This window comes from Dipodomys spectabilis, unplaced genomic scaffold, assembly GCF_019054845.1.
Source record: "Dipodomys spectabilis isolate Male_0828 unplaced genomic scaffold, ASM1905484v1 ptg000096l, whole genome shotgun sequence".
Lineage (NCBI taxonomy): Eukaryota > Metazoa > Chordata > Mammalia > Rodentia > Heteromyidae > Dipodomys > Dipodomys spectabilis.
The window spans coordinates 1,962,766-1,986,154 of NW_024870773.1; the positions used below are offsets into that span (position 1 = coordinate 1,962,766).

Here is a 23,389-nt window from a genome sequence, read left to right on the forward strand (position 1 = left end):
ATTCTGATGTATTGGTTTTTATTAGAGGGATGAGCTTTGTCAGATTTTTACCATGCTGTAAGATTTTATGGTTCCTGTTCTCAAATGGCACTTTCCTAAACAAGTCATCTTTAGTGCCTCTTTTGGGTTGTGTTTTGATTAGAAAAAATTAGAAAAAGGCAGTGGTTGCATTGCTGAATTGGCCACAGCTCACCATTGCGTCAGGGCATATTCATTTGACCTCTCATTTCTGTTCTTGCTAGGTAATTGACTCACAGGAATTGGGAATTGTGGTATTTCTCACAGTTTCTCACAGTACCACAATTGTGGTATTGTGGGTATTTCTCAATGTCATGTAGACATCATTCAAGCCCATCACCAGTTCTTGAAATAGAGACCAGAGACATCCAGAGGTTCTCGGGGACCTGCAGGTGATGAGCTCAGGAAGAGTTCAGTGCTTGTGGCAGATGTTTACAGTGGACAGCAGGTGCTGGCTGGGTGGTGAGGGAGAGTTCAGTGACATCTCTTTTTCTTTCACTGCCTCCCAGTTCTCTTTAACTGTGTCTAGTTCTTGGAGATATCACAAAGGTTTGTTAGTGATTCTTGTTTAGACCTCTTCCTTCTTCCCTCTAATATTTTTGTGTTTTGTTGCACAGCTATTGCTTATGTGTTGATTGGCAGTGGTCTCTATGATGAAGCAATACGACATTTTTCAACAATGCTTCAGGTAATGTTTCTTCTCCATTGTGTAATTTCAAGTATATAATCATGGCAAAAACGGGGACTTGCACCCATCTGAGGATGTAGGAGGGGGAAGGGAGCACGGCACTGATGGGGTGCAGGGTTGTGTTGTTCTAGGAGAAGGGGTTCCGTCTCCAGAGGTCACATGATGCTCCCCGCCTGCAGGCAGTGGGCGTGCACCCACCTGCAATGGTGATGAGACTGTAGCTTTGTCACTCTCCTCTGCAATGGAGCCTCCACTGGGTGTGGCGACACTGCAGTGCTGAATTCCCGCTCTTCCCTGACAGGATTGGCAGGCGGACTCAGTTTCTCCTCATGGGTTGGCTCCTTTCTGAACACGTGATTGTGGGATTCCTCAGTGGAAGTATCGGCCTCTGTGGACTGGTGGCCATGTGGAAGTCCACTTAAGAGAGAAGGAAAGCGGGCTGGGGAGGTGGCTCAGTGGTAGAGCGCTTGCCTTGCATGCATGAGGCCCTGGGTTCGATTCCTCAGCACCACATAAGCAAAAGGGAAAAAAAAAGCCGGAAGTGGCGCTGTGGCTCAAGTGGTAGAGCGCTAGCCTTGAGCTAAAGAGCTGAGGGACAGCACCCAGGCCCAGAGTTCAGGCCCCACGACCAGACCCCCCCCCAAAAAAAAAAAAAAAAAAGAGAGAAGGAAAGCGAGTGCTTTACTTGCATTTTCTGCCTGGGATGCAGGGAATGCTTCTCCTTTCCTCCTGTCTCTCACATTATCTTCTTACAGTATACTAAAATAAGTCCTTGCTGAAACTTTAGAAAGCGGGAGGGAGTAGGGGCGAAAATGCAAGCCTGCTATGGTGATGCATGACTGTAATCCCAGCAGGAGGGAGTCTGAAGCAGAAGCATGGTAAGTTCAAGGGCAGCCTATCTCAAACATAACAAGGCCCTGTCTCAGAAAACAAAACAAAAACAAAAAAAGCATAGCAAGACCTTGTCTTGGAAAAGAATGAACAAATGGAAAAAAGAGAAAGAGAGGGGTGGAGAAAGAGGAGAAGGCGGGGTAACCTGTAAGTGTGCCTGTCTGTACCTGTTAGGAGGAAACCTGACGCAGCGTGATGTTGAAGGCCTTCTGCCCCTGTGGCAGAAGCCACATTTGCTGTAGGGGTCCACAATTTGTCCATGCTGGTATGTCTGCCCAGAGCATTTCAGTGATGAAGACATGGGATTTGTGTGTATGTGTGTTTAAACTCAGGGCCTCAACTCTTGCCCGATATTCTATTTATAGCCTGGGTCTTGACCACTGGGGGCATGCTGCCAGTCCAGCATTTTGCTGATTAATTGTAGATACTGTCTGTGAGACTTTTCTGCCTGGGCTGGCTTTGGACTTTGATTTGCAGGGCACACCTGTATTTTAGAATTAGTCAAGTTTGAACCCACTTTTGCTTTCTACCATATTATTTAACCTAATAGAGTATGGGTATAATAATAATGACTTTTAAATGCCGCAGGGCACTTGGTGCCCAGTGTGTGGTGCAGAGTAGTGGCTCAGAACCATCCTAGCACATACATGAGATCCAATAATCCAGAAGATTTAATTTAAAGAATTAATCTTGAAAGTTTAGCTCTGCTTTTTTTTTTTAAGGACTGTACTATAATTCTTCAATAAATTGATATTTTCAGTCATTACTTTGAGGTCCTCAGATCAAATGAGGGGGGGGGGCGACGTTTAATTTGGAACGGTCTCCCTCTGTGGCACTTGAATTACAAAGGCAGAAGTGCCTTTTTGTTACACTGCAGTGGGCCTAGGCTCGACACATTTGTAGGAGCAGGTATTAGTTAAGTCATGGTACTGATAGATGTAATGCATCACCATTTATTCACCATCTTGTACACACGTCGTTGTTAAAGAGAAAAATTCAATAAGGGATGTCCTAGCTAGGCCTGGCAGTGTTCGCCTGTGATTAGCGCTCTGGGAGGCTGAGGCAGGTTCAGGAGTCCACGGCCAGCCAGCCTGCATAGCAAGACCCTGACTCAAAAAAGAATTCCCAGGTCTCCTTTAACATTTTCAAACTTTTATTTTGTGTGTATTACCTTTTGATGTTCTAGCTGTATCCTCGCTACCCTTAACGTGTTTGCTATATATCTTGTATTCTTCAGTACACGGAATGTTTTTCACTATTTCCCTGACTTGGATCTCAGTAGCTCTGGGCTGTGCCTCTCTGTTGCCCGTTTAGCACCGTGGGACACGCTTCTCTTGCCATTGCATTCTGAAACTTCCTTAGTTTCTCTTTCTGTACAAAGGTAGTACTGTGCTGACATTGGACACAGGATCGTCACCAATCAGAGTACATGGGTTGTAAGGTTGGACTGCTTTGCCCAGTGGAGGCAGAGGTCACTTCAAGGTTAATTGAAAAGAAAGGTCCTTTGTATTGTGTTGTAGCAAGAGAGCTTTCCCACTGCTGCTTTTCTTGTCGAATCTCTTGGTACTTCTCAGCCGTTTCCCTATCGTGTTGCATAAGGAAAATCATGTTTGTGTGTGACAACAGGGTGAGCAGGGGTAGAGGTGGGGTGTCTGCATAGAAGCAGAAACAATTTGTCACACTTTATAGTGTATGGTTATAAGACATAGAAAACATAGTCAATAATAAGTGCTACTTTCTTTTTTAAAAAATTAATAAGAAGCTTCTCCTTTATTCTGGGTAAATTTGTGTGTGCATATATGTGCCTGTGCCTGTTCCGGAGCTTGAACTCAGGGCCTCATGCTCTCACTTGGGTTTTTCCTTCAAGGCTGAGACTACCTGCCACTTGAGCCACACACCCACTTTTGGCTTTTTGCTAGTTAGTTTGAGATAAGAGTCTCATGGGGTTTCCTGCCTGGGTTGACTTGGTGCCACAGTTCTTGGTCTGAACTTTTCTGAGTAGCAAGGATACAGGTGTGAGCCACTGGAATCCATCTGGCTCTGGATAAACAGTTGCTGTTTTCTTTTCTTTTTGTCAGTCGTGGGGCTTGAACTCTGGGCTTAGGCGCTGTCCCTGAGCTCTTTAGCTCAAGGCGAGCGCTAGTGGTGTAGTGGAGATAAGAGTTTAACGGACTTTTCTGTCCGGCTGGCTTTGAACTGCAATCCTCAGATCTCAGCCTCCTGAGTAGCTAGGATTACAGGAGTGAGCCATTGGTGCCCCGCACAGTTGCTGTTTTCTTTAAATCCCTGTAGCCAGTATTCTGAAGGTGCTGTGCCAGCAGGTGGCAGCCAGTGGCCAAAGAGCTGGCAGTGCTCCTCTTGACCCAACCTGTTCACAGTGGCACGACCTAAGTCGTGAAAACATCTTCTCAAACTACATCTGGAAAGTGTGATTACTCTACAAAACCAATGGCTTCTCCTGTCTTTTACTAGCAAGTGCAGTTTAAATTTCCTGCAGCGATGACGGTGATTTTTCTTACCCCTGTGATAGTTCGTCCCATCCTCAGGCATGTGTAGGAGTCTCTCTGCTACTGTTCACTCTAAGTCATCACTGGAGAAGTGTTTGTGTCAGTGCCAATACTAGTGTAGCAGGACCTCCAGACGTGCAATGGTAGCACCTGTAACATGTGCAGAGTGATAACGGTGCCCCACACACACTTGTGGTTTTCTTGAGTTCATATATTTCATCATATTCTTCCTCCCGGAAAACCTGGGCTACATCCAGCATGAAACCATGAGCAGACGAAAGCTGACAAGTGGGACTAGGTGGGACTTGGGTTTTATTATTTATTTGTGTGTGTTCATGCATGTGCATGTGTGTGTGAGCCTGTGTATGTACATGCACATGTGAGTGTGTGCCTCTATGAGCCTGTGCATGCAAGTTAAGTATGTGTGTACATGTGTGTGTAATTGTGTATGTGTTGTGAGTATGCGTGTATGTGAATTGGAAGCATATGAGTGTGTGTGTGTGTGTGTGTGTGTGCGCTCACACACACAGGTACTGACGGTGGGCTAGGACTTGACCAAGGCACTGTGGCCACATCTCCAGTCTGGAATTTTGCCCATTAATGGGAGATTTGAGTTTTACATACTACCTGATCAGGTAGCTGGGATTACACGTATGAGCCACTTCACTGTACCTGGTTATTAGACACCGACTGTGGGATTGCAGTCTACATATGAAAGCTACTTAAAGCTCAGGTATACTATATGTTGCAGAGCTTGTCTGCCTCTGTTGTCTTGGCTGCACCATCAAGGTGTGCCGTAATGACGTATCGCCCTCTGAGGTGGTCCCCAATCCCCGGCGGTCTCATCTGCCCCTGTGACACTCCTCAGCAGTGCCCTGATGTCACTTGGATGGTGTCCGTGCAGCACATCAGTGTTCTTGGTTATCATCTGTGGTGCTAGTCCTGTACTGCTTTGTTCTCTGCAGGGTTGGTAAGATGGGAGCCTCAATTAACGAAAGAAGTTTGCTTCTTTATGTAAGCAGATGTTAGGAAGTGTTGCAAACACTGCTGCTGAGGTAAAATTTAATCTGCATCCACTGCTCCCACTGTATTTAATCCACACTATTGAATCCATGTGCACTGCTCGTGTACTGTATTTAATCCGCGTGCACTGCTCATGCACGGTATTTAATTGGCGAGCACTGCTCGCACACTGTATTTAACCACATGCACTGCTCATGCACCCTATTTAATCCATATGCACTGTTCACACACTGTATTTAATCCTCACACTGTATTTAATCCACATGCACTGTTCACGCACTGTATTTAATCCATATGTACTGCTCATGCATCGTATTTAATCTGCATGCCCTGCTCACACATTGTTTAATCTGCATGCACTGCACACACTAATCCACATGCACTGCATACACTATTTAATCCACACACACTGCTCACACACTGTATTTAATTCTCATGCACTGTATTTAATCCGTGTGCACTGCTCATGCACTGTATTTAACCACATGCACTGCTCACGCACTGTATTTAATCCATGTGAACTGCTCACACACTGTATTTAATCTTTATTGTGCTGTTCACTGATACTTGATTTGACTCTGCACATAGGGATATTTCTTAGCCAAAACACTTAGTTCATGGTAGAAAAATTATTTCTGTGCAGTTTAACTGAACGAGTAATAGCATGGGTAAATACTAGACTTCTCTTGGGAATTCAGATGTGTGAGAGGACAAGCCCATCACTGTGGCCTGAATTCACATCAGCCAAGGAAACTCAAGAACCAGACACTAGTTTTCACTTCACTCATTTAAAAATCAGACTTTTTATAGGATGTATATCTTTCTAGGCTGATTTACTTAAAAATAGTTTGAAAAATTAATAATCCAATTCTAACTGATTTTTAGAAATACATGTTCTTATTTGGAAAATTAAGCAGTAATTTAAAACTATTTCATAAGTGAAAGCTTTGATTTATTAATTTCCAAAACTAATGATAAAACACATAAAGAAGTAATTTAAAAAAACTTATTGTAAAGGTGATGTACAGAGGGGTTAGTTACATAAGTGAGATAATGAGTACATTTCCTTTTTTTGGGGGGGGTCCGGTCATGGGGCCTAAACTCTGGGCCTGGGCGCTGTCCCTCAGCTCTTCAGCTCAAGGCTAGCACTGTACCACTTGAGCCAGAGTGCCACTTCCAGCTTTTTTCTTTTTGCTTATGTGGTGCTGAGGAATTGAACCCAGGGCCTCAGGCATGCAAGGCAAGCGCTCTACCACTGAGCCACCTTCCCAGCCCCAATGAGTACATTTCTTTTTGATGTTTTACCCCCTCCTTCCTTTTCTCTTGCTTTCCCTCCCCCTACCTCTGCTCTCCCCCAAGTTGTAAAGTTCATTTCCAACATAGTGTCTAGTGATTATTGCTTTTGCATTGTTTCACCCTTTGTCCCACCATTTCTGTGATTGCTCTTCTTTTCCCCAAATAAGATAAGCTTATGTACAAGATAAGGGTACCAAAATCAAAAACAGTGACCACAGGTAATAAACCAGAGGGGGAAAAAATGAAAGAAAAAAGAAATATCTGCAAACAATATACTAAAAAAAAAAAAAAGAAAAACCTCTTCTTTCAGTTAGCATCATTTTAAATTTTTTATTATTATAATTTTTTTTTTCAGTCATGGGTCTTGAACTCTGAGCCTGGGTGCTGTCTCTTTAGCTCAAGGATAGCGCTCTACCACTTGAGCCACCGGGCCAGGGGGCCTGGCCTGGGACCAGGGAAGTACGCCTCCAATCTTGCACCTGTGATGAGCTTTCAAGTAGCTGCTTTTTTGAGTTGGGTTTTTTTTTTTTTGTTTGTTTGTTTGTTTGTTTTTGTTGGTCGTGGGGCTTGAACTCTGGGCCTAAGCGCTGTCCCTCAGCTCTTCAGCTCAAGGCTAGCGCTCTACCACTTGAGCTACAGCGCCACTTCAAGTAGCTGCTTTTTTAAATGGCTTCAATCATTGGATTGCTGTGACAGCGTTATGTCATCATAGCTGGAAGCCCCGGAGCCATGGTTGGCCATGGACCTATTGTGCCACAAACTCACCTGTCTCCCTGCAAATTGCCTTGTCTGTGACTACACCCTGGTTTCTGGCTACATCTCCTGTTCACCTTCCCTTTGAATGGCCCAGGCTCAGACTGAGGCCTGGTGCCCCTTCATCGTCACTGCAGCTTCCCTTGCTGCCCACATGTGGTCAGTGTGTGCCAGCCCGGGCCAGGCTCTGAGAGACTGTTCCAGTGGACAGCCTGCAAGCACACAGTCATGGTGTCATAAGAGGCTTACCCTGGTGGGGCAGGCTTGTGTGCATGTGGGTGTGGGTGTAGAGCTCAGGGTTCTGTGCCGACCTCCTTCCCACTCCCCACACCCCGCTCCACTTGCCTTCTGACTCTGTCACCCAGCTCCAAAGTGGTCATTCTCCACTCCAGCCACACCTAATGCACCATCCTCCATGGGTGATGTACCCAGCTGTCCCTGGCCCGTCCTGTCACACCTGTACGCATGTGTGGGTGATGCATACACACAGCTGTTTCCTGGTTTGTCCTGCCACGCCCACTCTGGTTGGAGGTGAACATACCCAGCTGCATGGTGGCTGCACATCACATGTGGTGTTAATATAAGATGTCGATGCAGTGTTGTGGCAGGCAGACTAGAGGCAGCTGCATCTGGCTCTTGGGAGCTGTGTATTTGCTGCTGTGGTAGCATGACAACATGTGGGCTTTTCATGGTTGGCTTTTTCAAGGCTCCAGGGGTGGGATTGGGCTGAGCTCCTATAATCTCTCCTGTAAGCCAGTCTGCGTTCTGAACCCTGAGCATCCGTGAGCCAGCTGCTCAGTCAACATGACTTGTCTTCATTTTGCTTAAGTAGCCCTTCAGAAATGTAAATGCAGCCAGGTGCTGGTGGCTGACACCTGTCATCCTAGCTACTTAAGAGGCTGAGATCTGAGGATCTCAGCTTACAGCCATCCGGGCAGAAAAGTCCCCATTAGGCTCTTTAATAAATTACCCCGCAAAAGCCAGAGTGGCTCAAGTGGTAGAACACTAGCCTTGAGCACAAAGAGGCTCAAGCATAGCACCTAAACCCTGAGTTCAAGTCCAAGGACTGGCAAAAAAAAAAAAATGTAACAGCATGTGTCCTCTCTTACTTTTCCCACTTGCTCCTCACCAGTGTCTACACCCTGCAGATTTGAATCTGAGCAGCGACTTTGTCTCTCAAGAGCTCAGTCCAGCACAGCTCTATAGTAAAACTTCACTCAGTGTGAAGCCTGCTGGGAGCTTACAGCAAAAGGCTCTGAAGAGAGAGAGAAGTGGCAGATAGGGTACATATGTGTGTCTCATCTCTTTAGGAAGAAGGGAAGCCTGGGGGAGGGACTCATCGGCAGGGAGGGAAGACGTGTTGTTTCCTAGATTGGACTAATAGTGAGAGAGTGTGCACCAGATGTGGACAGGCCTTGTGTTCAATTCTGACCTCCCTAGCGGCGGTACAGCACACCGGTTTCTGCTCTTTCATGGGTGTGCGGGGCACACACGCCCTTCACTCACATCGTGGGGGCCCAGCCCCCACCCCCACCCCCTCTGCCCTGCGATGTGTGCTGATGAGCCTGAGGTGGGGAGGTGTGGGCTGATGAGCCCGAGGTGGGGAGGATTGCTTCCTGAGCATGAACTAGAGAGCTGCCCAGTACTGTGGTGCTGAGGCCCTTCCCTTCTCCATTATATTGTTTTTTCGGTGAGGGTCTCACCACACCTCACTCAGGTGGGCTTTACACTGACAGACTTCCGGCTGGGGACAGACTAACAAGTTGCACTAGCAAAGAAGTACAGCCTTTGTTTGTGGCACTAATGAGCTTTAATCAGAACCTGATGCTTTTGTTTTGTTTTGCTTATGGTTTTTGACGTGTTTCTGTTTTGGTCTGACTAGGCGGAGCCTGATCTGGTTAGTGCAATTTATGGCCGAGGGATGGCCTATGGAAAGAAGGGACTACATGTGAGTATGTACAGCTGCGCGTGCCAAACTGCTTGCTGTTCACTGAGCTCTGATGGGACACCCGTGAGGAGAGGAGATAGTATCTCCCCAGGGCCCAAGGGCTAGCAAGTGGTGGACAGGGTTATACCCAGAGCTTCTGATGCCATCTTGGTGAACTAGACACAGGTCAAGACAAGCCTAAGGCCTGACTGCACTGGTGAAATGTAGACTAGACCAGACCAGACACCGACTGGAATTCTTATCACAACCATTACTGACTGAATGAAAAGTCATGCACTTTTTTCAGTGTGTAATTTATTTTTATTTGCTATATTGTATGCATTTTTTCAGGAAGGTGTTAAGACCTTTGTAGCTGTAATCAAATCATCTCATTTCTCTGAGGAAGGCAGAAGAAAGGTCACAAAAAGTACTTTCTATGCAAACACAAAGCCACCGAGTTGTAAGCACTTTGCCAAGGCTATAGCAAATGAAAGGGCCCTCCAGGTGTTGAGTGGTCAGTTGTTTCCAACATCTCCTTTCCTTTTGTCTTCTCACTTACTAAAGCCGTCATGAATCTGCTTCAGGGCAGCCATCACCCTCATAACTTCCATTAAGAGCATTAAAGTCTGACAGCACAGTATTATTTTAGTTAAAACTTATTTGAATGTTAAAATGTAGTGAGCTGGTGTGGCTTGTTGGGAAAATTTATATTATCCTTATTTACTTGTGTGATACGGATGATGAGAAAAAGCCAGCACTGGGGATGGTGGATGCTGTGGGTTGGAAGTCCTTGAGTAAACTGAAAGAGAAAAGTGGCTGCCTTCTGATCGTCACACCTTCTAAAGCATTATACCCTGCCATGTGATTGGTGTCTCTCTACCAGAAAGCTGCCTGTGCACTCTGAATGCAGTGGTAACATGCCAGTGCTAGGGAGAACTCCCAAGACCTATCAGGTGCAGGTTATGATTGGGCTTCACACAGCCCTTGCTGTTCCATGCTGTCCCTGGCCGGCATCATCCCATGGACTAGAGTCCAGGCATCCATGCCACGAGGGTTGGTTGTGCATATTCCGGTAAGATCCTCTGCTGGTGGCATTTAGTGTGGGCAGCCAGGTCCAGCATGCCGTTCATTGGAGGGTAGAGAGTTGAATGGGTTAGTGAGTGACTACTATCACAACTTACCAAACCTGGCACTTTTTACCCAGAAATGAAGTTCACATTTCCTTCTAAACAGTTATGACTAAATTTTCAGTTTTTTCTGAAGCTCTTTTTCATCTGGTTTTAAGTAGCAGTCTGTCTCACACTGAGCTAATACCTTTTCAAGGACATTAAGAATGCTGAGCTTGCTCTGTTTGAACTGAGCCGAGTAATTGCCTTGGAACCAGACCGCCCAGAGGTATTTGAGAAGCGAGCAGAAGTGAGTGTGGTTTTCTTTTTCCCTCTCTTGTTATCGGATTTATAAATTTAGAATTTTTTCCTGTTATTTTCTGATTTTATCACTTTTAAGTTTTAAGTTTTAATGCTTCCGTATACCTGTTGTGTTTCCCTGCTTAGATACCTGGGACCTTTAAGCATGGTTGAAATTATTAGAAGATCATGAACTGAGTGAGGCCCTGGATCTGACATATAAGTGTGGTATTTAGTATAAAATACATAGTTGTGAAGCCGGGGGAGTGGGGGCGGAGGGGGGCACTGGTGGCCTTTGTCTGTCATCCTAGCTACTCAGGAAGCTGAGACCTGAGGATCACAGTTCAAAGCCAACCCAGGCAGGAAAGTCCCTAAGACTCTTATCTCCAGTTAACCCTAGAAAACTAGAAGTGGTGCTGTGGCTTAAAGTAGTAGTACCCTAGCCTTAAACAAAAAAACTTCAGGGACAGTACCCCGGCCCTGAATTCAAGCCTCAGGACTCACCCAAGTAAAGAAGAACATAGTTATGACATGTAATAACATCTACAAACATTCATTCATTATATCACATATTTTCTGTATACATGGCATACTTTAACAAAGCTTAACGTGACACTTTAGTCAGAATGAAATATCCAGCCCTTGCAGGTCTTCATTGCGTGTGAGCACCATGTGTACATGCTCTGGTACAGTTCTTATGGGACAGTGTCTAGCCAGTGCATGTAACGGGTCTGGAGGATTGTGCCCAGGCCATACAGAAGGTGTGCATGCATGCAACTCATGCCCAGTTCTTAGGAGACACACTTGACATGTAGAGGCACAGAGTCACTTGGGATTGTAACCAGACCTTGGGGATGGGGTGGGATGCAGGGGCAAGGGAAGTAGGAGAGAGGGAGAGGGAGACAGCAGTCACTGTGCAGAGTTCACTGTGCAGAGTTCTTTTTTTGTTTGTTTTGTTCCTGTGGTACTGGGTTCAACTCAGGGTTGGAGCTTAATAGGCTAGTGCTTTATAGTTTGAGCAAGATTTTAGCCCTCTCATGTGATGCATAGGGGACCGGCCAAAGTTGAAGGAACTGTGCCTTGCAATGGAGTAGGGTATCAGTAGCTCTGCCGAGCTGGCCCAGGAGAGGTCGTCCAGGGTGAGGATGGGGGAGGACTGCAGGAGAGATCTTCCAGGATGGGGAGGACTACAGGAGAACTCTTCCAGGATGAGGATAAGGAGGACTGCATGAGAGATCTTCCAGGATGGGGAGGACTACAGGAAAAATCTTCCAGGATGAGGATGAGGAGGACTGCAGGAGAGATCTTCCAGGGTGAGGATGACGAAGGACTGCAGGAGAGATCTTCCAGGATGAGGAGGACTGCAGGAGGATCTTCCAGGATGAGGATGGGGAAGGACTGCAGGAGAGAGCTTCCAGGATGAGGAGGACTGTAGGAGATATCTTCCAGGATGAGAAGGACTGCAGGAGATTGTTCCAGGATGAGGAGGACTGCAGGAGAGATCTTCCAGGATGAGGAGGACTACAGGAGGATCTTCCAGGATGAAGATGAGGGAGGACTTCCGGGGCATGGGCAGTGGGGTGGGTGCTCCTGCCTGAGTGGGGCAGTTGGAGCCCAGTAAAGCCACCGTCAGAGGCAATGGGAGGAGGGTGCCAAGGTGCTCACTGGACATCTGTAAACCAGCATGTTCTTTTACTGTGTTCTTAAGTAAGACTGAGTTATCTAGGGTTCACTAATGAGCTACATCAGAATGAAACAGCTTTTAATCATCTGATATAGTATAATTTTACATTTGAGATAAGGAAAAATTACTTTTTTTTTTTTTGTGTTGTGTTGGGGACGTGGTTTTCAGTCTTTCTCAGAGTGCCATGTGTGTGGGGTGCTGCTCTCCCTTCACCTGGCCCTGGGCTGGGAGGTGGGGGGGCGGGGGTGCTGGTATGGTCGGCAGGGTGGAGCCTGTGCTCCAGGCAGGCCTCTGGCTCCTCCCAGGTTACACTGCTGTTGCATTCAATTGCTTGGGTCAGTCATAAATTTAAGTGTTCTTAGATTTCTCTGACAGCCCTTTAAAACTTGAAATCTAATGCAAAGCTTATTGCTTATCAAAGATGATTTTGGTAATTAGAGCAATAATTTTTATTTTTTATATAAAAGCATGACTTGGCAGTAATAACATTGAATTGTGATTTCCACAGTTTATAGTCCAGCATCCCATGGATATCTCAAGTTACTTTGTGAGCCATTTTGTACTTTCTCAAGTAGTCTATTTGGTTAAAAATAATTAAAGCTTTTTAGCTACCTGTTATCATGCACATTAACGATCGTGGAAGCTGTGATGATTCAGTGTGACCTGTGGGGTGTTTTCCCTCTGAAAGACAACCCGGCCCCAGCCTGCTGGGTTCTGAACCCTTATGGCCGGCCAGCCCGGGTCTGTCAGTGACACTGGACGGGTGTGACCGTGGTATAGACGACCAGCCCAGGTCGACCAGTGACACTGGACGGACGTGACCATGGTGTAGATGACTGGCCCGGGTCTGTCAGTGACACTGGGCGGATGTGACTGTGATGTAGCTGACTGGCCCGGGTCTGTCAGTAACATTGGATGGACATGACCGTGGTGTAGACAGCTGGCTTGGGTCTGTGGCATGCTCTCCTGCACCTTGTCTGTCAGTAACACTGGATGGACATGACCGTGGTGTAGACAGCTGGCTTGGGTCTGTGGCATACTCTCCTGCACCTCGTCTGTCAGTAACACTGGATGGACATGACCGTGGTGTAGACAGCTGGCTTGGGTCTGTGGCATGCTCTCCTGCACCTAGTCTGTCAGTAACACTGGATGGACGTGACCGTGGTGTAGACAGACAGCTTGGGTCTGTGACATGCTCTCCTGCACCAGGTCTGTCAGTGACACTGGACAGACATGACCATGGTGTAAAAGCCCTCCGGCAGGGCCCGTGGGCTTCCTGGTGTGAAGACCCAATTTGAGTTTTCTCTGTCCTTTCCACTTTGTTTGGGGTTCTGTGCGTTCATCCGCGTGGCCACACTTCCTGAGCACCAGTGACTGCTGGTTCACAGCATAGCACCCAGCATGCAGGTTCTTCTTTGGCTGACGGAGGGGTAGTCACAGCACCTGGCATCTTAGCAGTTACCATTTGTGTCCGTTGCCACTGAGGACAGAACTAGAAATTATGAAAGACTCTTTATTTCCACAACTTGTGTGTCCTAATGGTTCAAATTATCTTTTGATATCTTCAGGCAAATTTTGACATCTTTAGTTGTTGTTTTTTGTTCTTTGTTTTTTTTTTTTGTTGATTGTGGGTCTTGAACTCTGGGCCTGGGCACTTTGCCTGGGCTCTTCAGCTCAAGGTGAGTGCTCTACCAATTGAGTCACAGTGCCACTTCTGGTTTTCTGGTGGCTCATTGGAGATAAGAGTCTCACGGACTTTCCTGCCCAGGCTACCTTTGAACCTTGATCCTCAGATCTCAGCCTCCTGAGTAGCTAGGATTACAGGGGTGAGCAACCAGCACCCGGCAACATCTTATGTGTATATGGCAAATTTTAACTTAAAAGATAACTATAGGTTAAGAAAAGAGGGTCTCATTTTAAGAAAAGCAACATCTGGTCTATGCAGTGTATGACAGTGGCATGGCCACAGTTGCTCTCCTTGTTGGCTAGCCTGCTGGAATTGTAGTTTTGTGAGTTGCAGGTGGTAGAGTGGAGTTGAAAAGTCAGAATTATTGGCCTTGTTAGGGCTGTTCATTGAAATGTCTCTTGACTACATGTTTTGGATTTCTAGATTCTGTCTCCTCTGGGACGAATTAATGAAGCGGTGAACGACCTCACGAAGGCTATTCAGCTTCAGCCTTCAGCCCGGCTATACCGGCACCGGGGGACCCTGCACTTCATATCTGAGGTGATCTGCCGTCCCTTTCTCCCTTGGCCTCAGATGCTGGCTTTGGGATAGACTTGGGTTTGTGCTGGTTAGTGAAGTGTGTGTGTTACAAGGCAGTTGTGTAAGGTTTTTTTTAGCTGAAATTAAATCAAGTAGAGAATATTAAGTGCCAAAAGACTCTTTTCTGTCAGCAGTGTTAGATTCTGAGTTGGCGTGAGGAATAGGTGACACTTGGTCCATGGACTGCCCTGAGCTTCTCTGCAGACCTCAGTGTGGGCACGGTGCTCCTGCTGCCAGTGTCATCATTAAACCTAGAGGTGTATGCTTTCTCAGCCCAAGCCGGCATGACACCCAGCCTGAACCTGGCAAGAGTGTCTGTGATTGCTGTGGCTCTCAAAAGACTTGCTGCAGCTCCATGTGTGGTTGACAGTACTTCTTCATAACATTTTCTGCTGAAAAAATGCATGAGTGAATTTCAAAATAAGACATCGTGGGGTGGCTCCATGACCTGACATTTTCTCTTAACAGATGATCACTTTGGTAGTGTTGAAGTAATAATCTTTCTCTGGTTGAGATGAAGGACGTGAATACGCCTTTGTGGAAACCAGCTACTGACAAGTACTGCAAATGTTCAGCTCATGTTCATAAGGCCATGGAATGCTTCCTTTAAAGTCAAAAAGAGCTGGGTACTGGTGGCTCACTCCTGTAATCCTAGCTACTCAGGAGTCTGAGATCTGAGAATCACTGTTCAAAGCCAGCTCAGGCAAGGAAAGTCCATGAGACTCTTATCTCCAATAAACCACTAGAAAACAGGAAGTGGTGCTGTGGCTCAAGTGGTAGAGCACCAGCCTTGAGCTGAAGAGCTCAGGGACAGCGCCCAGGCTCAGAGTTAAAGCCTCACAACAAAGAAAGTCAAAACGGTCACAGGACAAATCAGGATTTTTTTTTTAATTGTGAAAATACCATACAGAGGGGTTACAATTACATGAGCAAGGTAATGAGTACATTTCTTATTAAGTATTGTTGCCTCCTCCTTTGTTTCCCCTTACTATCCCTTCCCATCTACCCCCCCTCCCGCCGCCACACCCGCTCACACGCTGCACCCCCTCACAACCGGCACCAAAGTTGTAAAGTTCGTTTTTCAACAAAACATCTTGTACATCTCAGTGTTGCAATGGGTCCACCTGTATCCCTATTTAAACAATTTGTTTTTTCCCCTTCCCCTCCACAAATTATACCAACATCAAATACAGTGAAAACAGGTGGGGGAGGGACATACAAAGCAACAAAGAAATCATCTTATAAATATGTAGAAACAATCACAAGAAAGAAAAAACATTTGAATCCTTATCTTGAGGTTCATTTCGCCTAACATCAATTATCTGACCAGTTCTGCTTGTCTCAGACATATACTAGTTATTTCAAATAAGAGAAACAATGGGACCTATGTTTCTTTGGGCCTGGCTTATTTCACTTAATACAATTTTTTCCAAGTCTTTCCATTTCCTAACAAATGGGGCAATGTCATTCTTTCTGATGGGAGCATAGAATTCCATTGTGTATATATACCACATTTTCTTAATCCGTTCATCTACTGAGGGGCATCTGGGTTGGTTCCATATCTTAGCTGTGGTAAATAATGCTGCAATAAACGTAGTTGTGCTGGTAGCTTTAGTATGGTCTTGTTTGTGGTCATTTGGGTAAATGCCCCAAAGTGGAATTGCTGGGTCATAGGGAAGCTCTATGTGGAGTCTTTTGAGGAACCTCCATATTACTTTTCAAAGTGGTTGAACAAGTTTACACTCCCACCAACAATGCAGTAGGGTTCCCTTCTGTCCACATCCTCTCCAGCATCTGTTGTTACTAGAGTTCTTGATTATAGCTATTCTAATTGGGGTGAGGTGGTATCTCAATGTTGTTTTGATTTGCATTTCTTTTATCGCAAGGGAGGTTGAGCATTTCTTCATCAGGATTTTTTTTCCTCTACAGTCAAAGCAGGAAGCACTCCAGTATCTAATGGCTGTGGTTTTATTGTCTCCCTCTTTGTAGGACTATGTGACAGCCCACGAGGACTTCCAGCAGTCCTTGGAGCTGAACAGGAACCAGCCCACGGCCATGCTGTACAAAGGTCTCACTTTCTTCCATAGAGGACTTCTGAAGGTGAGAGTCTGTAACGCACATACCTGGCATGGTTCTGCCTTGGCTGGGGGGCTGGGGTGTCATCATATTTAAGGTACATCTCACGACCTTCTTTAGAAAGTAGTGTGAATATTTTTTGAGCCCCTACTGTCTTCCAGGTCTTTGGGAGAAGGCACAGAAAGAGAATGAAGGTAAGGAAGAGGGAGAGATCAGACTTTCACTTACAAAGGACGTAGTTTGCAAAGCTCCTAGGTAGAGGTGGCGAGGGACTGGAGGATGAGGGCACAGGCAGGTGTGAGCACAGCAGTGGTGGTGTGAGGAGATGGGAGTGTGAGTGTTGGCTGGCTGGATGCAAGCCAGCCCTCAGCCTGGAGTACAGCACTGAGCACCGAGGTCCAGAGGAGCCATGAACATCAGACTGTCAGGAAGTCATTGATGGCACCCATCTGTGCCTTAGGATGTCAGTTTTAAGGCTATGACAGCCAATGACGCTCACCCAGAGAAACTGGTACTGTCCCCAGCTGGGGTGCGGAGACCTGAGCCAGTGCCCGGGGCATCTGGGAAGCAGGGTACAGCCTTGGTGGGTGGTGTGACAAGTATCAGGGACCAGGCCTGTGTGGACCGGTGGTGCTGTGTCCTTACACTTCCAGTTAGTTCCTGCTGTGCCCCAGGCTTGGAGAGTGATTCCTCCGTGCCCGCTGAGGCTTGACACGGTTGTTGCCTGAGGATGGGACACATTGAGCCACTGGACAGAAGACAGGTTGGCCTGAGTGCTGGGCTGGGCGAGCCCTGGCACGGCGCGCGAGTTGTGTTGGGAGGCTGAGGCTGGCCTCCACAGAGAAGGTGGCCCTGACTGGAAGGTGCGGCTGTAACAACTTGTGCAGCACAGGGCAAAAGTAGAAATAGTGCCGAGCACTTCAGCTCTGCTGTGCAGGCAGCCTGTGTCAGCACAGTGCCGATCAAAAACGTTTGTTTTTGAAGATACGTCTGGCGAGGTGGCACTGGCCATACCTGTAGTCCTGACTGCTCAGGAGACTGAGATCTCAAGTACCATGGTTCAAAGCCCGCCAATTAGAAAAGTCCAAGAGACTCATATCCAAATTACCAGCAGAAAGCTGGGCTAGAAAGGTGGCTCAGGTAGAGAGCAAACCAAGCATACAACAGGCCCTTAGTTCAAACCTCAGTACTTCCCCTCCTTCCAAAAGCTTGTTTGTAGAGGACACGTGCAGACTTATCCACAGAGTACATCAGCCTGCAGGGACCTATCACAGCCTGACCTCAGTTTACCTGTACATATGTTTACACACCTGTTGCAGTGGTTCAGAGATGCTTTCGGTCCACAGAGCATGGGCACCGGAGCCAGTCCCCATGACGTTGGGACGACCTCATGTGTCACATCCTGGTGTTTAAGAAGTGTAGGTAGATGAAGGGGTTTCAGGGACAGAGCACTGAACTTGGCCCTGAAGCCTGGTCTGAGCCAGCTCCTAACCAGGTTTTTTGACTTGAGCTTCTTCCACTCCTGCGAGTGGGAGGCAGCCTGCATTCTACCTCCCAGACTGACCCAAGGACTGAATGAGATCTGTGTGAAAAGTGCTCTTGAGCTGTAAACAGTATCCACGGTTCCTATAGGTACTTTAACCCAAGAAACTTTAATCTAGGGTTGTTTTTTTTTCTTTTTTTGGGTTCCAGTCCTAGGGCTTGAACTCAGGGCCGTGGCACTGTTCCTGAGCATCTTTTGCTCAAGGCTAGCACACTATCACTTGAGCCACAGCTCCACTTCCAGCTTTTGCTGGTTAATTACAGATAAGAGTCTTATGGACTTTTCTGCCCTGGTGGCTTTGAACTGCAATCCTCAGATCTCAGCCTCCTGAGTATCAACTAGAATTACAGGTGTCAGCCACTGTACCTGGCTAATCTAGGTTTTATAGATTCAAAAAAAAAAAAAAAAACCCTGCCTTTCTAAGTCTTTCCATTTCCTAACAAATGGGGCAATGTCATTCCTTCTGATGGAAGCATAGAATTCCATTGTGTATATATACCACATTTTCTTAATCCATTCATCTACTGAGGGGCATCTGGGTTGGTTCCATATCTTAGCTATGGTAAATAATGCTGCAGAAAATATAGTTGTGTTGGTAGCTTTAGTATGGTCTTGTTTGTGGTCATTTGGGTAAATGCCCCAAAGTGGAATTGCTGGGTCATAGGGAAGCTCTATGTGGAGTCTTTTGAGGAACCTCCATATTACTTTTCAAAGTGGTTGAACAAGTTTACACTCCTACCAACAATGCAGTAGGGTTCCCTTCTGTCCACATCCTCTCCAGCATCTGTTGTTATTAGAGTTCTTGATTATAGCTATTCTAATTGGGGTGAGGTGGTATCTCAATGTTGTTTTGATTTGCATTTCTTTTATCACTAGGGAGGTTGAGCATTTCTGCATGTGTCTATTGGCCATCCTTCTTTCCTCTTCAGTGAAGTTTCTCTTTATGTCTTTAGCCCACTTATATTAAGTGAAGTAAGCCAGGCCCAAAGAAACATAGGTCCCATGGTTTCCCTTATTTGCAATAACTAGTGTATGTCTGAGACAAGCAGAAACGGTCAGATGAGTTGATGTTAGGTGAAATGAACCCCAAGATAAGGATTCAAATGTTTTTTCTTTCTTGCAATTGTTTCTAACATATTTATAAGATGATTTCTTTGTTGCTTTGTATGTACCTCCCCCACGGTATAACCCCTGTATTCACTGTATTTGATGTTGGTATAATTTGTGGAGGGGAAGGGGAAAAAACAAATTGTTTAAATAGGGATACAGGTGGACCCATTGCAACAATGAGATGTACAAGATGTTATGTTGAAAAACAAACTTTACAACTTTGGCCGGGTGGGGGGGAGGGGGATATAGGGGTTGGGGGACGAAGATAAGAAGGAATGGGAAGGAGAAACAGAGGAATAGGCAACAATGCTTGACAAGAAATGTACTCATTACCTTGCCCATGTAATTGTAACCCCTCTGTATGGTATTTTCACAATAAAAAGAAGAAAGAAAGAAAAAAACTCCCTGTCTATTAAAAGCCACACTAAGTAGTACTTTGCAGATTTAGTTTTATGTACCTCCATATAAGTATTCCAAAAAAAAAAAAAAAACCCTCCTGCAGGCGTAGCTGCACTGTGACTGGCACTGGGCGGCAGGGTGGCTCCTGAGCCCTTGCTATGACATCTGCTGGTGGGTTTTGCAGGTTTGTTGTGCTTGCTCCCTCTGCTCCTGTCATCTTCTCTCAGTCATCCTGAGTGAGAAAGTGATACTCAAAGTCTGTCTTGTGGATGGGAAATATGTTTTTCTATTCATAATATGTACATAGCTATTGTATGAGTATTTTAAGAGGTTAACAGATGCAAACAAATGATTTCACTCTTGGATACTATATGCTTTGTTTAGGAACAGGGGGTGTTTCTTTGGTCATTTGGAATTGAGAGTTTTAGAGAAGAGGTCTAAAAGACCAACTACAAATTGCACAAAGACTAAATTTTAATTGGTTTATTCCATTTGTATACAGTGAGCCTAGTGTTTTTATTTTTGAGCTTAGAAGCCGTCAGTGAGCCAGGGTCCTCCATTACTCCGTGTGCTGTGAGCACACCTGTGCTAAGGCTTTCTGTGTGCTTACGTGTTACGCGTCTGCTGGCAGATTCGACAGGCCTGCTGCCATTTGTCCTTGCAGATGCCCACAAGGAACAGCAGGAGCAGAGTGGAAAAACCTAGTGTGAGCCAGCTAAGCTACTTCTACCTCTTGTTAATCAAAGTACAAAATGTCAAATACTCCAGGACTTTGAGCTGTCCCCCTAAATTCAGTCTGTTCATGCCAACAGCAACTAGAAATTAATTAGCTGGGTGATCTCTTACTTGGTGAGTGCTTTTTATTGAAGGACATTAGGCAGTGTTACAGATTTCACAGCCATCCATGTTAGTGCATCCAGCAGGCTTTTGAGGTTTGCATAGGAAACACCCACATACACATTCCTGTTGAATTGCATGTGTCACCTCTGTTGGGAGGCTATTTTAATTCTTGTGTTAGAGGCATCAGAGCCTTTGCCTTGAGCTGTCTGTGTTCTCCGGCGTCAGAGCAGCCTGATGATGCCACCACTAACTACCTAGCGAGGCCAGTGTTGGTGCAGAGTCGTAATCGTTGTGTGTGCCAAGCGATGAGTTCCCACCCGTTCTTATTGTGTCTGAGACTGCTTCCTTTGACATGGTCTCTGTGAAATCTTGATTCTGTCTGGTCTTTCTTTGGCAGAGTGAGGTAGAGAGCTGTGTTGTGCTTAGACAGGAGCTCTGAAACCAAAGACTCTTAAAAGCAGAAAAGAATCAGACTTTGAAGAACTGTGGCATCCATGTTTGCTGTAAGTTGAGGGGGCAGCAGGTGCCCCAGGCAGCTCCCCGTGGAGGTCCACAGACATGCAGGCTTCACACGCCCGGGCTGGACTCGTCCCCTCCTGCAATTGTTGTCTGTGTTTGTGGTGGTCAGCGCATTTGCCCTTGCCTGGGCTCTTCAGCCTAGAAGCTGCCCCCCCTTCCTCTCCCACACCCCACCTCTGGCCACCAGACTCTGTCCTGGTTTGCCTTTTAAAAGTCTCTGGCATTTGACTTTTCTTTTCTCTCCCCAGACACTCAGTGTGAGCTTTCCTTGTCTCTTGCCTGGACAACCACAGTGACGCCTGGCTGGGTCTTCTTTCTTCCTCTATGGTGGTTGCCCTTCTTCCAGGAGTGCATCTCAGAGGCAGTGCCGCTCTTGGTCCCTGCCCTCACTTCCTCTCCCGCCTCTCCCTACTGCTGTGGTGGACCCCTAGTGCCCACCATCCTCCAGCTGTAAATCACATGTGGCCCCATTCCCTCCACGAGACATCCTCCTTCCTAGCCTGCTTCCAGTCTTGTCTTCAACCCCATTCCTTTCCGGTGGCCTTTGGTCTCCAGCCCCACGCAGAATACTTCCTCCTGGCCCCCAGCTGATCGCATTCCTTCTGTCCATGACCAGAGATTTAACTGCTGGTTCTGTTGTAGTTCTTTTTTTTTTTTTGTTAGTTGTGGGGCTTGAACTCTGGGCCCAGGTGCTGTCCTTGTGCTCTTCAGCTCAAGGCGAGTGCTCTACTGCTTGAGCCACAGCGCCACTTCCAGTTTTCAAGTGGTTTATTGGAGATAAGAGTCTCACCAACTTTCCTGCCTGGGCTGGCTTTGAACCGAGATTCTCAGATCTCAGCCTCCTGAGTAGCTAAGATTACAGGCGTGCGCCACCAGCGCCTGGCTTTCTGTTGTAGTTCTGTAAATGTCACATCATTGGCTTTCTAATCAGGCTGCATTCTTAGAGGACAGAAATAGTGAATGGCTCGCCCATCTCTGTTTCCCTTGTATCTTGTGCTGTCTCTGGCACATCGTAGGCATTTAATACATGCTTGTTGAATCAGAGAAGAGTTGTAAAACCTCCTAAAAGATCAAGGCTAGTCCATGGCAGGAAGCCAAATCCAAGAGTGTCTTAACATTTGTGAAGTATTAAAATGTGTTCATTCTCAACTTGTTCCAAATAGTAGTCCTTACCCCATCCTTACCTGGGCTTACCCCGTCTTCACCCGCCCCCCAAGAATTCAGTTGCTCAGATGAGAGGCTTTTTCAGATGACTTGACATTGTGCTGTTTGCAAAACGATCAGAGCCTACAAATCATCAGATATTTATTGAGTGCCTGTCCTGTGCAAGGCATGTGACATCCTCACTACTTCTACCAAGAGTTCAGTCAGGTGTGAAATGATCTGAAGTGAAAGGTTTCACTGAAAGTACTCTTAACGCGTGGCACTTAACACTGGGTATGGTATCTTTTCCTGTGAAAAATAGTGAGAGGTGTCTGCTTTTGTGTTACAGTAATAATTATGCCAGTGAAGATGCATGCGTACTGAGTACCCCGGGTCTTTATCCTTGAACACATGCTGTGGAGTGGTTATCACCTCCTGTCCCCAGTCATACACCCTGCATGGTGGCAGTGTAGCCAGGCCTAGGTCCTGCGTCTGGTGCTGCGAACTTTTGTTTCCTCGGCCACTCATCCTTTGCTCCTTGGTCACCACTGCCCTCAGCAGCCAGTTTAGCAGCTGTTTTTGCTTCTTGTACCCACTTCAGTCTCTCTTGTTGACTCGGGTTTAAGAATTGCTAGTTAGAATCATTTTTAATGATCTCACATAGACATCAGGTCACCTGTGGTTCTTCAGGCCTTTATCGATTAGGAAATGGTATTAACATAAAGTGGTATTGTTAGTACACAGATGCATAGTGAGTTAGATAGATTGAAGTTTGTTTTCTCATCTGAAAAAGGAGAGACATGAAGCTGTTGTGTTTTACAGTAATATTTTTATTCACTGTTGAACTCACATCCTCCTGACTTCATTTACTGCATTTTCTGTCTCTTTTTAAAAGTCTTCCTATTTAAAAGAAATTCTGTCAGAGGCTAGGCGTTGTATATATTTAGTATGTATTTGGCCATGAGAGTCATGGCATGTGTTAATTCTCTGCATATTCATGCAGGAAGCCATTGAAGCCTTCAAAGAAGCTCTGAAGCAGAAAGTTGATTTCATTGATGCCTATAAGAGTCTGGGGCAGGCCTACAGGTGAGTGCACTGGGGGTGGATGGAGGTGATACAAGAGTCTGGGGCAGGCCTGTAGGTGAGTGAACAGGGGGTGACAGGGAGAATGGAGGTGATACAAGAGTCTGGGGCAGGCCTGCAGGTGAGTGAGATGAGCTGGGCATGGATGAGGCAGATGTGTGAAGTGAGAGCACAGCGGAAGCTACGTTGGCCTTGCATGCCGTGGAGCTCCTGTGCT

At 46.3% G+C, this 23,389-nt stretch overlaps 1 protein-coding gene across 9 annotated transcripts in view; it reads left to right on the plus strand.

Annotated features, from left to right (window-relative positions):
• The window catches only part of Ttc13 (tetratricopeptide repeat domain 13), a 64,472-nt gene that overhangs the window by 14,401 nt on the left and 26,682 nt on the right, over positions 1–23,389 (plus strand). For 3 of the 9 annotated variants that reach the window (XM_042685986.1, XM_042685987.1, XM_042685995.1), the window contains 6 exons: positions 636–706; positions 9,059–9,124; positions 10,427–10,519; positions 14,304–14,420; positions 16,449–16,559; positions 23,093–23,175. In XM_042685986.1, the coding sequence (XP_042541920.1) occupies positions 636–706; positions 9,059–9,124; positions 10,427–10,519; positions 14,304–14,420; positions 16,449–16,559; positions 23,093–23,175 (541 nt within the window). The remainder of the gene's footprint in view (positions 1–635; positions 707–9,058; positions 9,125–10,426; positions 10,520–14,303; positions 14,421–16,448; positions 16,560–23,092; positions 23,176–23,389) is intronic. The other 6 variants (XM_042685989.1, XM_042685990.1, XM_042685991.1 and 3 more) reach the window with 4 other exon arrangements.